The sequence below is a fragment of the Perca fluviatilis genome, chromosome 10 (genome assembly GCF_010015445.1).
Source record: "Perca fluviatilis chromosome 10, GENO_Pfluv_1.0, whole genome shotgun sequence".
Taxonomy (NCBI): domain Eukaryota; kingdom Metazoa; phylum Chordata; class Actinopteri; order Perciformes; family Percidae; genus Perca; species Perca fluviatilis.
Window position 1 is genome coordinate 10,880,331 of NC_053121.1, and position 13,357 is coordinate 10,893,687.

Genomic DNA, 13,357 nt, shown 5'->3' on the forward strand with positions numbered 1-13,357 from the left:
GCAACTCAGGCCGGCAACACGGCATCTCCGTCGGTACGGCAACTCGGGCCGGCGTACTCGGCATCTCCGCCGGTACGCACTCGGCCGGTACATAGAATGAAACATGCTTCCGTATTTGCTTAGTCATTACCCTATTATTAACAATATTCCGTCGAAACGACGGCTACTGAATATGACACCACCACCGGTTATATGCTGATTACGGCACGCGCCGTGAAATTAAATATGACCGGGATTGCCCCGTGAATGTGAGACATGCCACCCGTTGCCCACATGAAAACACCCCCACAGTTTGTATCTTACCGGATTACGGCTTTAGGGATCGTTGATTGGTGAGGACGAAATTGACGTCTGGACGAATGTAAGAACAGTAAGCCGAAGAAGTCCACCGACCCATCCTTTGCCGCAGGTCCGAGACATTCCTTGATTGGCCACGTGGTAGCGTCCCTATCCTGAATGAATGCCCTGAATAATGCTGCGGCGAAGACCAGATTTGAGGAGAACTGTCTCCAGATGTTGCCTAAACCACCCTTTGGACAAGGGACGATCCCCCTGAAATAATGAACAGAGGCGCGAGGGAGTTAGTAGAAGGCCTGGCTTTAAGATAGTTCAACATAGATTTAAATGGGCAAAATAATGTATCTGTATCGGCGACGATAACTGAGCAAGCTCCTCGCGCTTAGAATGCTTGTAAGGTGCAATAGTGATTAGCGTGGAAAGCCAGATCGGAAAAAGTAATATCGACATCGGGGTTGAAGGATGCAAAAGGAGTAGCGAATTCTCCGCACCTTAAAAATGCATAGAAAGCTAACAGGAAAACGGATTCGCAGTGCGTCTAAATAATGGGAAAAAAACCCTGCCCTGAGCGCGTAAATTGCGGACTATGTAAGATGCCGATCATGATCGGCTGCCTGAGGTCGGGAGAAGTGGGGTGCGTTTTAGAAACGCCCTTCAACAGTAATTTAATAGCCGGATTAGAAAGGAGGCTTGGAAACGAGGGATCATAACATTTAATATGAAATTGAATTCCTGCAATCAACCCGCAAGTATACTGCACCTTGAAGTTGCGAGTGTCGGTACAATAACATATAAATGCACAAATGCTTTTAATGAGAACAGGTCTGGGAGGTACGCAAATAATAACACAGAATAGGGAAAAAGTATGCCAGGCAAAATCGTAAGTTTTTAGAGTGGACGCCGCTAGACCTTCTCTCATGTACATTTTGGAGGATTCTAGGTATTGATGTAATGGGTTGAAGTTTAATGCAGCTCTAGCTCTTGAAGAGAGGGAAGCGCAACCGGGACGGGGCTGGCTGACGGGCAGAGGCTCCGAAAGGTCTGAAAGTGAAAATGAGACAGAGCATCAGCTGCGTCGTTGAAATGCCCGGGGACATGGCGGGCGGTGATGATAAAATTATTCATCACCGCGGACCATGTGATGCTTCTCATAAATGGCATGATTTTCCTACACGAAGAGCGCTCTCTATTTATTATGCTGACAACTGCCTGATTATCGCACATGACAGAGATGCGTTTACGCTTCCAATGATTCCCCCAGACGCGGCAAGCTACCGCAATTGGGTAGATCTCATGCAGGGCGGATGAGTCGGACTGGGAAAAGGTGGGAGGCCAGTGGCCTGAAAACCACTGGTCTTGAAAAAAAGAAAAAAAAACGCGGAAGGGGCAGCGTCAGTAAAAAACCGCAGGGAGTCCGACGAGTGCACCAACTCGTCATAAAAGAAAGAAACCCCGTTCCAGTGATCCAAAAGATGAGACCAGAAACGTAAATCGGAGCGGCACCCGGCATTGAGAGACACGCGATCGTGTAAGTGAGAGACCGAGGAAGCAGTTTCCAGCAACCGGGAAAAAAACGAGCGCCCTTGCGGGATCACGCGAATGGCGAAATTGAGATGCCCGAGGAGGGAGAGCAACTGGCGTTTAGAAATGGTGACGGCGGAAGAATGGGACGCAGCGATGCTTCGAACGCGCAGCAATTTATCGAGCGGGATAGACGCTTTCATGGCGACGGAATCGAGGGTAATGCCGAGAAACTCCAAACAGGTAGCGAAACCAATAGTCTTTGCCTCGGACAGGGGCACGCCGAGGGATCCGAAACAGTGCCGCAGCCTGCCCAAAGACGCGCCGGAGCCGTCGTGTGGGGGGTCCACAAGCAAAAAATCGTCCAACAAGTGAAGCACCGAGGGCAACCCCGCACTACTTTTACGCAGGATCCAGCACAGGGCCTCGGATAACGTGGTTAAAATGCACGGGCTGCTACGGCAGCCAGGTCAAACGCACCCAAAATAGAACTTAGAGTCCCACCTAACGCCGAAAAGGGCCACTTGCGAGCGATGAATGGGCACGATCTTAAAAGCGTCAGTGATGTCGCCGCCTTGGAGAGCGCGCCAACCCCGCCAGCTTAATCAATCTGATAGCGCGTTATCGACCGTGGCATAATGCAAAGAAAAGAGGGGGTCCGTGAGAATATTAATATAAACGCAACAGGCCCGTCAGCGGTGCAGATAAATCAAAGATTAAGCCGTTTCTTCCCCGAATACTTCCGGTAGCTATGCTGATGGGACTGACGCAAAACACCGCGAACGGAGACGAACGAAAAGATCCGATAACGTAACCCTTATCCACCTACGCGCGCAGCCGCGGAAACGTGCGCGGGTCGGAGATCGCAGAAAGCAGATTTTTAGCTATTGAACAGACGGAGGGAACCTCAAGCACGCCCACTCTAAAACCTTGAGATAACCCAGAGAGCAGGTGATCCACAAACACAGAGTCAGGATGAGAAGCCAATTCATAAGCAAAATTACGAAGATTTAATGGTGTAGAAGGATGAACAGTCATCAGATCTTTGAGTCGGGCCGAGGCTTCCGCCGGGCGCCCCGGGTTGGGCCCGCCCGCCGGGGGCAGACCGACCGGGGGTGCGCATCCCGGCAAGCGCTGCAGACATGGAGAAAAATGCAATTGGGAAAAGAACAAACACCTTCATTAAGTGGGAGTGGAGGATTGTAATTCTGCGGAACCTGACGTCTGCGGGAGGGGCCGCCGGGCGGGGAACCACGGAGAGGGGGCAGAGAGGCGGCACCTGGGCCCAGGCGAAACGCCGCCACGGGGCACAGGGCGGCCATGTGGCCCTGAGCGCCGCAAGCGGAGCAAGCAATGACCTGCGCGCCGCCCACGAGCATCACGAGGAGCTCGAGATCCACCACCGACCAGTCCACCCGGACGTTAGACCTAGCGAGATGCAACGCAGCCTTACTGGAGAATGCCTTATGGTAATGGAAGAAAATATTCCTCCCATACTTCAGGTTAAGGTCCCCGATCAGCGCCAGATAAGAATCCAGTTCAGCCCTCCGGTCCGGGTACACGGAGCAGATAACCTCCCGAAACAACCCGAACGCCACCAAGAACTGCCCTATGGACAGTTCTTTGCACAGCCTGGGGTCCGCGGACTTGAACACCGCGGAGAACCCATCCCCGGACACCACATCCCTCTCGCATTCGGGGGAAGGCAGAATAAGGCTCACCAGATTCACGTCCTTTCCCTGCAAGATTTTCGCCCGCAAGTGGGCAGAGATATTAGCAGCAGCGGGAATATATGGCCTACCTAAAAAAGGCGCCGGAGCAGAGGTGGCCAGGGAAAACTCAGGCAGAGGAAACCCGTGCGCCGGCAGAGACAACGAAGCCACAGCGGTGGTGGCGGTCGTGGACCTGATGAAAGCGGGCGAAGCTTCGATGGACTGCAACCTCGCGTCCATGGACTGAAGAGAGCCGGCCAGGGATTGAAGGGAAGCGAGGATAAGACTTGTGTCAAATGACCCACTTGGCACGCCCGCAACAGCCGCCTGGCTGAGAGGGGCCGCTCCGCGCTTCTTCGGTGGGGCACGGGGAAGGGCGATCGCCTTCGCCGACCGCTTCCGACCTCGAACCGCCGCTGGAGCAGGAGGCGAGGGAACCGGAGAAATGCTGCCCGCCTGGGCAGCCAGCTCACGGAGGTCCGGAGAAGGTAACCCTGAAGCCGCCACGATTCCGCGATTCCGGAGCTGCAGAATGAGCCCGTCCGACGCCGCGCCGCCCGGGCATGGACTCTGTAGAGTAGCCAGGCGAGAGCTCCGACGGACGCCGTCCGAAGAAGCTGGAATAGCCGCCGGCGAGGAGAAGGGATCAGGACCTGGGTCCGATGCGAGATCAGACTCGAAATCCGACATAGCGAGACCGCAGAGCAATATACAGAAGAGCACAGGAACGCTCGCCATACAGCCGTCCGACTGACACACGACGACTTCCTGAAATGACAGCTGATAAGACAGGGAGAGAAGCAGCTTTTAAAACAGTGACGTAACGCTGTGATTGGCCAATGGGATCCTTGCCCGATCCTGATTGGATTATCAGAAGGTAGATGCCTCCAGCGCTGATTCGCTAAGGGGGACTTATAGCCTACTTGTTAGGTCTTCCTTTTAGAATTTGCGCTGAGCTACATTATGCAATATTTATACTAATTATGCAAACAACTACTAAAAGAACCAACTATAGACTTCAGTGAACAGAAAATATCAATTCATCTCATGTATGAAACTGACAACAGTGACAAAGAGTCATAAAGCAAATATAAAGCTTACAGACACACACAAACAAACACACACTCATTAAATAAGAAAAGTAACTACACAGAAATGATCAATTTAACCGAATATTTTAGATTTATGTAATGTAACAGATCAAAATTAAAAATCATTAATATGTAATCAGATTAACAAAAAGCATATTTTATCTTCTACGATTTTTGTTCCTATCTTTCCCTTGGTGACCAAGTCCAAATGCTGAGAGCCGATGAAAATGAATGGCATCCCATCAAATGGATTGCTGGCTGTTCCATTTCGACTCCACCCCCATGCACTCTCACCTGCTTATCTAAGACAAACATGCAGGCCAGGTCATTTAGGGGCCCTAAAAAACAAACAAACTTAAAAACGATTCTAAAACACACCGAGCCACCAATGGAGAGTGTAAAGGACTGCGGTAATGTTTCCACGTCCAGAGGTATTTGTTATCAGCGAGCAGCAGCATTTTACACAAGTTAAAGATGCAAAATGGAATTTTGATCGTTGTCCAAACAAATGTCTCTGCAGTGCCCTTGACTTTACAAATGAACTGCCGCCACAGCTGTGTTCAAAACAATGTGAAGACCTGGCTCCATGTCTTTTGATGTTAGCGCCTGTCAATGCAGCATACAGTGCGTAGCCATAACCTTTGGGTTGACAGTCTTTCTTTCTCCACGAAACAACCCCACTCTTTAGGCCAGTCACCGCCACCGCACCATCTATACAAACTGCCACACATATTTCTCAGCTAAGTCCTGCTTCAGTCATGAAAGCATCCAGGAGTCTGAATATTTCATCACCCGTTGACCTCCCAGGCATCTCTTTACAGAACAGAAAGTCCCCTTACATGTTCCCTTCCCATGGATAGCGAACCAAAACAATCAACTGAGCCGCACCAGCTATGTCTGTTGATTTGTCCAACTAAATAGAAAATTTCTCAAAAGGTGTATCCATCCAGTAGCTGTGACTGAATGTCACTCGAGAGTTCTACATTTCTCTTCCTCACGGTGTCATTTGAGAGAGGTACTTCTTTCAGTTTATTAGCTGCTTCTGTCCCGAGGATTACTTCACACATTTCAACTGCCGCTGGAATTATGAGTTCTTGTTCAATTCTGTGTGACTTCTTACTTCTAGCAATCCGTTGCACCACCAAATAGGAAGTCTTCTGTGCTTTCTCAGAAGTTGTGGTCAGGGTCACCATCTGTGTTTTCTGATGCGTGTATATTCCCCTTGCTTTATAATCAAATGTCGCTTTAACTTGGCTGGCTTCATGGCTTCGTTATCTAGCAACTTAAGACATGTCGTATTTTGGTCTCCCATCACTGTTCTCAATAAAACCAAATTGGACGTAACTGTCATCATATTTTCTCAATTCAGCTAGTTTGGGTCCAGCATTTGATGAGGTTGACTACCTCCGATATTTGTCCATGCTTGCTTCACTAAAAAACTAGATAAGCCAGGCTACGCAGCAATAATAGTTTGTTAACACTGATTCATTCATGACAGATTGACTTGATGTGTCACAATCATATCAAAGGTTCTATTGGCCCAGAGCTAAGTGGTTGGGAGTAATGGACAATACTTGTTTTATTGGCGCAAATGGTCTCCGTCTCCCACACTTTAAATGTTTTTCTTCATAATTTATAATCAATTATTTCACGGACCCCCGAGCTATGGGTCACGGACCCCCAGGGGTCAGAGGACCCCACTTTGAGAACTACTGGTCTAGTGAATGTTTAAATTTCAACAGCTACTCAATAGATTACCATTGCTATTTTGGCTGGTGAGTGGCTAGTAGATGGTGCTAATTTTGAACCTTGGTTACATGCTAACACAAGCTAACGTTACAGTGATGAAAGGGACAAGTATCTTAATCAGTTAGAAAACACTTACCAGAATCAGAAAAATTCCTGTCACATTTAAAGGGATACTTCACCGATTTAGCATTCAGCTTTGTATCAGTAGAAACCCGATAGTATTTAGGAATGACCGTGCCTCCTTCCCTCATGTCCCCCTGAGACGAGAGATTTCTGCATTTGGGGCCTGGAAAAAATCTTCCGATGACGTAAAATGACGATTTTTGCGTCATTGGAAGATTTTTGGGCCAGAGGCAAAGGACTACAGCCAGTAGTAGGATCTACTTCCGTATGTTTTCAACACGCCCACAGGGGGTTGGACTGCCGAGTCTGGCCGAGGTATTCCGAATGAAAACGACTGTCAGCCATCTTGAATCTTCGCTAAACAGGCTTTCGTTTTTCAGCAGAAAACATTTACAACAATTATCTGCATTCAAACTACCGGACGTGTGTACCACCGGGATACATCGGTACAGATCGGAGAATATGGAGGAAGCGTTATTACAGACGCAATACCGGCACACTACGTGAGCGCGCTTCGCCCCGGAGACCAGCGGTGTCGCTCAATGCCGCTAACGCCAGGGGACATCCTCATCGGCTAGGTGGAAAGCTAACGCTAGCTGTCCACCTGTCCCAGCCATCCTGCTTGCAAGTGTCTGCTCATTAAACAACAAGCTGGACTACATCCTCCTTCAACGAAAATCCCAAGCGTGAGTTCAGTGACTGCTGTGTTTTTTTTGTTTTGAAATGCCGTTGTTTTGAACAACAGTACGGAACCGGGACTATCCAGCTACCAGGCTGCTTCGCCGGCCCGTGGAGGTGGGCTGTGTTAAACGGACTGGTGTAGAAATAAAATCCAACTAGCTACTGCTAACTGCTGGTGGAGCTTGTGACTGTTAAATGCCGACCATTCGACATTCCACGCTAATTCACGGCTGTTTATACTCTGTGTTTAGCTACACCAATGCTATGTCGGCGTTAGCTGAACTTTACGGATCCTGCTTTGGCAGGCTATCCGCCATTTAGACCACAAACTGGACTACATCCAACTTCAACGACACCCCCAACGCGGAGTTCAGAGACTCGGCGTTTTTGTTGTTGTGGAAACCTGCCTGAATAGTGTACCGGACTGTCCAGCTACCAGGCCTGCTAGCCCTCCGAGCTAGAGATGTTCTGTCGCCAGGTAAAAGAGGTGGGCTGTGTTAACACCGAGTGGCGCAGAAATGTGGTGATTTGTATCCATTTAACTGCTAACTGCTGGTGGGGTTTGTGACTGTTAAATGCCGACCATTCTACATTACACACTAATTCACGGCTGTGTTTATGCTCGGTGTTTACAGCCCACCAAGCGCTAATGCTAGTATGCGTTAGCTGAACTTTACGGAGCCTATAAAGTGTGTGTACTAAATGTAGCCTGTCTCGTATGTCGTTTTAATATAATGTCGTTTTTATATAATGTCGTTTTTATATATGTTAAATGTGTAACACCACTTGAGTCACGATGAAACGTTGTTTCGTGTATATGGTTGAAATGACAATAAAACACGCTTGAGTTGAGTTGAATGCCTCTGTCGGTCTGTCAAGCGGTAGGCGTGGCTTGGGAGTGGACTCAAAGCAACGAAGCAGGTGCATTCTGGGATTTGGTGTTTTTCATCCATATAAGACCAAAACACATTTTCTGGCTTTTCTCGGCCTAGAAGGCACCAATTTCAATTTTTTTTCACATTTATACTACATAAGTGACCCAATTTAAAGATATATTCAGCTTTCCAGCGATGAAATATTCCTTTAAATACTATATACTTCGTTTCCGACCCAGTATTTATAAACTGTTCTACAGCCGTCTTGGACCGCAGAATTGTGGCAGCTACTTCCATAGCTGATGTTAAAAAGGCAGTAACTGTTAAAGCTTTTATTTTGAAGGCTGTAGAGAACTATTGCAGATCATAATATAATATTACAATTTTTCAATGTTGACATTTGTAAATCATGTAAATGAAAGAAAAGTAAGAGATACTTTATTTACACAGCTTCTCTTTTTTCTAGCTACCAGAAACCCAGGGCTGGATGAGGCCCTGGCTATGGTGTTATGTATGTGCCTCATTCCTGAGCGAGTAATTGTATGTTTTGAGCACAGAGGACTATATTTTGCAATTACATTACATTTTGAACAGGAATTAAAACTCGCAAAAAATTATTTAGTTTTGAGCAAACAAAAATCTATTCCTTGCTCAATAAATGTATTTTCATGTTTGCTATTATCTGTATTAACGTGCAATAATAACCCTTCTTTTTATGATAAATTTTGTATTGTTTTTTTATATTTTTAAACATACAGAACAGACAAACACAACTGAACAAGAACAACAACCCTCTCCCGCCCCCCACCCTCTGCGGTCTCGAGGAAAGATAAACAAACAAATAAACAAAAAACAAAAACAGGAATCAGGAATCACACCTAGCCTAGTTGCTTTCCTCTAATTCTTGTGATGCTGAGGTCATTAGGACTGATACATGTGCTGCTGCGTTTTTCCATAGATCTATAGTCGATGACTTGGCTTTGTTAATCCTTCCTGTAGAGAGCTAAAGCATAACTATGTCCAGAAAATACGCTAACCACTGTTTTATACAAAGCGAGTGGGGGGGGAGCCAGCCCTGAGCTATAATTTTCTTGGTCGCGGTTGATCCAGCTAGCCAAATTTTCTTCGCTCTCCCATGTAGGTGTAATTTAGAGTCATCATTAAGTAATAAAACAATCGGATCAGTAGGAATTCAACATCCTATCACATCAGATGTTATTGACGTTGTTTTATTCCAAAACTACAAAAAGTTGTAGTTTGTTCAGGTTGGCAGAACGTGCAAAAGGGAGTAGGAATGGCTTGTAAATGCTTTGTATAAAACAGTGGTTGGCGGATTTTCTAGACATAGTTATGCTTGAGCTCTCTGCAGCAAGGATTAACAAAGCCAAATCATCGACTATCTACCTATGGAAAAGCACAGCAGCACAAATATCAGACCTAATGACCTCAGCGCCACAAGAAATAGAGGAGTGACTAGGCAAGGTGTGATTTATTTTTGTTTATTTTTTCTGTTTTCCTCGAGACAGCAAGCAAGGCAGAAATTTTGCATCTTTCCTTCTTCTTTCCAAAAACTACAACCTCAGTTTTATTTTTGTTGAGCTGGAGAAAGTTCTGTAACATGCATGTATATCTTTCTTTCTTCAATGCACTGACATAGAGTTTTAATGGGGGTATAATCATTAGGCATCAGAGGTAGATAATTTTTTTTAATTTTTTTTATTTTTTTATTTTTATCCTTTATTTAACCAGTGTGTGTCATCAGCGTAACTATGGTATGATATTGAGTTGTTCTTTATGAGTTGACCAAGTGGTAGCATGTAAAGATTAAATAGCAGTGGACCCAAAATTGAGCCCTGGGGAACTCCACAGGTCAAATATGTTGGTGTTGAGGAACAGTTTCCAATTGTAACAAAGAAACTCCTGTCCATAAGATAGGATTTTAGCCAGCTGATTACGACACCAGTGAAGCCAACCCAATGTTCCAGTCAATGAAGCAATATGATGTGGTCTACAGTGTCGATGGCTGCACCGAGGTCCAGTAATACTAGGATGGATGCCTTGCCTGCATCTGTATTTAGCCGGATGTCACTTATGACTTTGGCAAGAGCTGTTTCTGTGCTATGATTGGCCTGGGAAACCAGACTGAAAATTGTCATGGTAGTTATCAAAAAAGAGGTGAGTTGATTAAAAACTGTTTTTTCAATAATTTTGCCAATGAACAGTAAGTTGGATATGGGTCTGTAGTTGCTTAATATGGATGTGTCTAGGTTGTCATTTTTGATAAGTGGTTTTATAACAGCAGTCTTTAGGGATTTATGAAATGTGCCCATCTGTAAGGATGAATTTATAATGTTAAGCAGATCTGGCGCTAGGAGGTGAAGAACAGATTTAAAAATGTTGGGCTGTAAAGGCCATGGTGTAGGCCAAATATGCTGAGTCAAAGGATAAGGCTAAAGCTGAAGTGAAGAAGGAGGCTGCAGTGAGCCTAACCTCTGACATGTGGCAGTAAATTGCCACTTTGTGGACAACAACACCTGTCTAACTCAATTTTGTTAGGAGTACTAAAATCCCCCCAGGCACACACTGCTGAAAATGTAGCTTGTGTGAAAGCCTTCCTCATGGTGGAATGGGGGATAACTGCCTGGTTACAGACGGTGCTGCTAATATGATAACCTGTGGCAGGGAACTGAGGCTCTGTCACACAATCTGCATAGTTAAAAAGTCTCTTGACCTGACCCCTGTTCTCTCTGACATTCGGGGCCAAGGCGAGGAAGCTGCTGGGATATTTCAGAAGGAGCATCACTGCTAAGGTGTGTTCTTTGCCTTTATTACAATATCAGATTTATTCTGCTTGTGTTGCTACTGCTGGGACACTTAAATTGCTTTTTTTAAGGAGAAGCTTCCACAGGTGCAACAGCAGATGGGAAGGCCTACACTAAAGCTCCTTCAGGAGGTAGAGACCCACTAGAACAGCACCTTTCAAATGCTTCACCGTGTGGTGGAACTCAGAGAGCCAACGGGGGCAGCTTTAGCCAGTCTGCCCGCTGACATACCCCCACTGACCTCTGATGAATTCACCTCTGAGTGCATGCCTTTCTGCTTTCTGGCTTTAATGATGCCACCGTGGAGCTGTTGAAAGAAAAGAAGGTTTCTAGCTCAAAGGTAGTGCCACTGCTTAAAATGCTAGAACAAATGCTGCAGGATGAGATGACAAATATGGCAGCACCAGTGGCAGGACAAGTGGGAGAGCATCTTTAAAGACAGTTAAGGGAGAAGCTTTACACATTGCAATCTATGAGCATCATGTCACTTGCAACACTGCTGGACCCTAGGTTCAAATGGATAGGATGTTTTAGTCATACAAAAGCCAATGCGGCAATACATCTGAGTTATGCTGCCATAATTAGCTCTGCAGCTCAACCATCACCATCCCAGCCATCGACATCAGAACACCCATCAACATCACAGGGGGCTGAACTTCAACTGTAACCCCCAGGTCATTAAGTTTTTGGTTTGAGTTTAATTTGGATTAATTACTACACTCACTAACAAGGTGTTTGTATACTTCTTAGGTAACAAACTGTGGCGTCATCTGGACGACGTGTGATGGAGTCAAGGGGAAGGCACAATGTTACAGCAAACGCTACTGTGTAGGTCCAGCGGTACCTTGCCAAACCAAATATCGGCAATTGGAGGACCCCTTCAGTACTAGAAGAGACAGAAGATTACCCCGGCTTCATCTTGCCATGCAAAAGGGTGTTTTCCAAGGCAGGAGAAGTTAGAAAAGAAATTGCCTCAGCCCTAAAACAGATGAGAAATGAATGTTCTTTAATAAAAATGCATAAAGTATACCCTCTTTATAATTTCCTTGATACATAAGCACATTCACTGCCCTCTGCCCGAGTTAAACCACTGCCATTTTCAAAATAATATTTGTTTATTAAACAGTTATGTTATATAATCATTATATACCACCAGAAAAAAAAACACTATATTCATATAAATAGATTAGTCCATGTGAAAATTAAGTTTTTCTGCAACGTTATTTCAACCCGTTCTCACTCCCAACTCATAAAATACTGACGCTTGGGCAGTGCTTCTCAGCGTCAGATACGAAGGAAAAAGCACCCTTTAGTGTCTGTATGCTCAATTGGCAGCCATCATCCATATGTAGACTTTTGAACTGGTATAACTTCATCTACAAATCCATCCTTGGGTTGCTACCAACATATTTATCCATTTACATGTCACGCAAGAACTGCAGTCACAGCCTACACTCCCAGGCCTTCATTACCTTCTCTTTTTGTGCACCCTGAACCTGAAATACACTGCAGCAGGATCTAAAGCTGTCCAGCTTGATCCTAGTAGGGGATTTACAACTCATTTTTAGGGCACTGAAAAAAACATATTTGGAATCTTGTTCTTGTTTTTAGTGTTTTCGTAGTCTCGCATTGCCAGACCTTCCCCCCACAGTGCTATGGAGGAGGGTCTGGCTAGTCCACACAGCATTCCGGGATGGGAGAAAAACGTGCTCTGGTTTATTGACATTTCTTTAAACCAGGGCTGTACTGGGACTGAAATTCAGGCCTTTTACGCGAGTGCCCTTGGTGCACGAGCAGAAGGATTTTTTGCAGTTATTTTAATTCTAATAGTGTTTTTATGGTATAGAGAATCAGATTACGCTGAAGACCTTCAAGAAACTTTAGGATGACACCTGCCTCCTCAGGTTGTGTAAGCAAGTCACCACTGCACTGAACACAACCAGGTCAGCAAAACCTAATCTCGAACACATAAGTCACAGTATACTGCTAACCAGGGTTCTAAATTAGCACCGTTTACCAGCCAAATGCTGGTGAAATATGCAAGTGGCTGGTAGATTTGCTTCACTCACCAGCCAAAAACCCAATGGTAATCTATTGAATGGCTGGTAATATTTGAACATTCATTAGCCATTTGGCTGGTAGACAAAAATGTTAATTTTGAAGCCTGCTGCTAACTACCTGCATGTCAGTTGGAGTGATAAAATAGTTACAAATACTCACACTCATATACTCAAAAACTACAATGCAGTCCCATAAAATAGAGATTTGTGTGTGTGTGTGTGTGTGTGTGTGTGTGTGTGTGTGTGTGTGTGTGTGTGTGTGTGTTTGTGTGTGTGTGTCCTTACTTTCTCAGCTTGGCTCCCTGGCTCAGCTTCCCCTGTGATGGAGCATGCCTCTGCTTACTGATTGTGCAGCTACATGACCTCCTGCTGCTACTCCTCTTCTCTCCTGCTGCTCCTCCTCCTCATCGTCCTCCTCTTCTCTCC

General features: G+C 45.7%; 1 protein-coding gene across 1 annotated transcript; it reads right to left on the reverse strand.

Annotated features, from left to right (window-relative positions):
* Window positions 1-445: 445 nt before the first annotated feature.
* On the reverse strand, window positions 446-4,220 carry LOC120566512. The gene is made up of 2 exons (XM_039813039.1): window positions 2,996-4,220; window positions 446-552 (listed from the first exon to the last, which is right to left on the reverse strand). The coding sequence occupies exons 1-2, from the start codon at window positions 4,218-4,220 to the stop codon at window positions 521-523; spliced, it is 1,257 nt and encodes a 418-aa protein (XP_039668973.1). The 3' UTR covers window positions 446-520.
* Window positions 4,221-13,357: the final 9,137 nt, after the last annotated feature.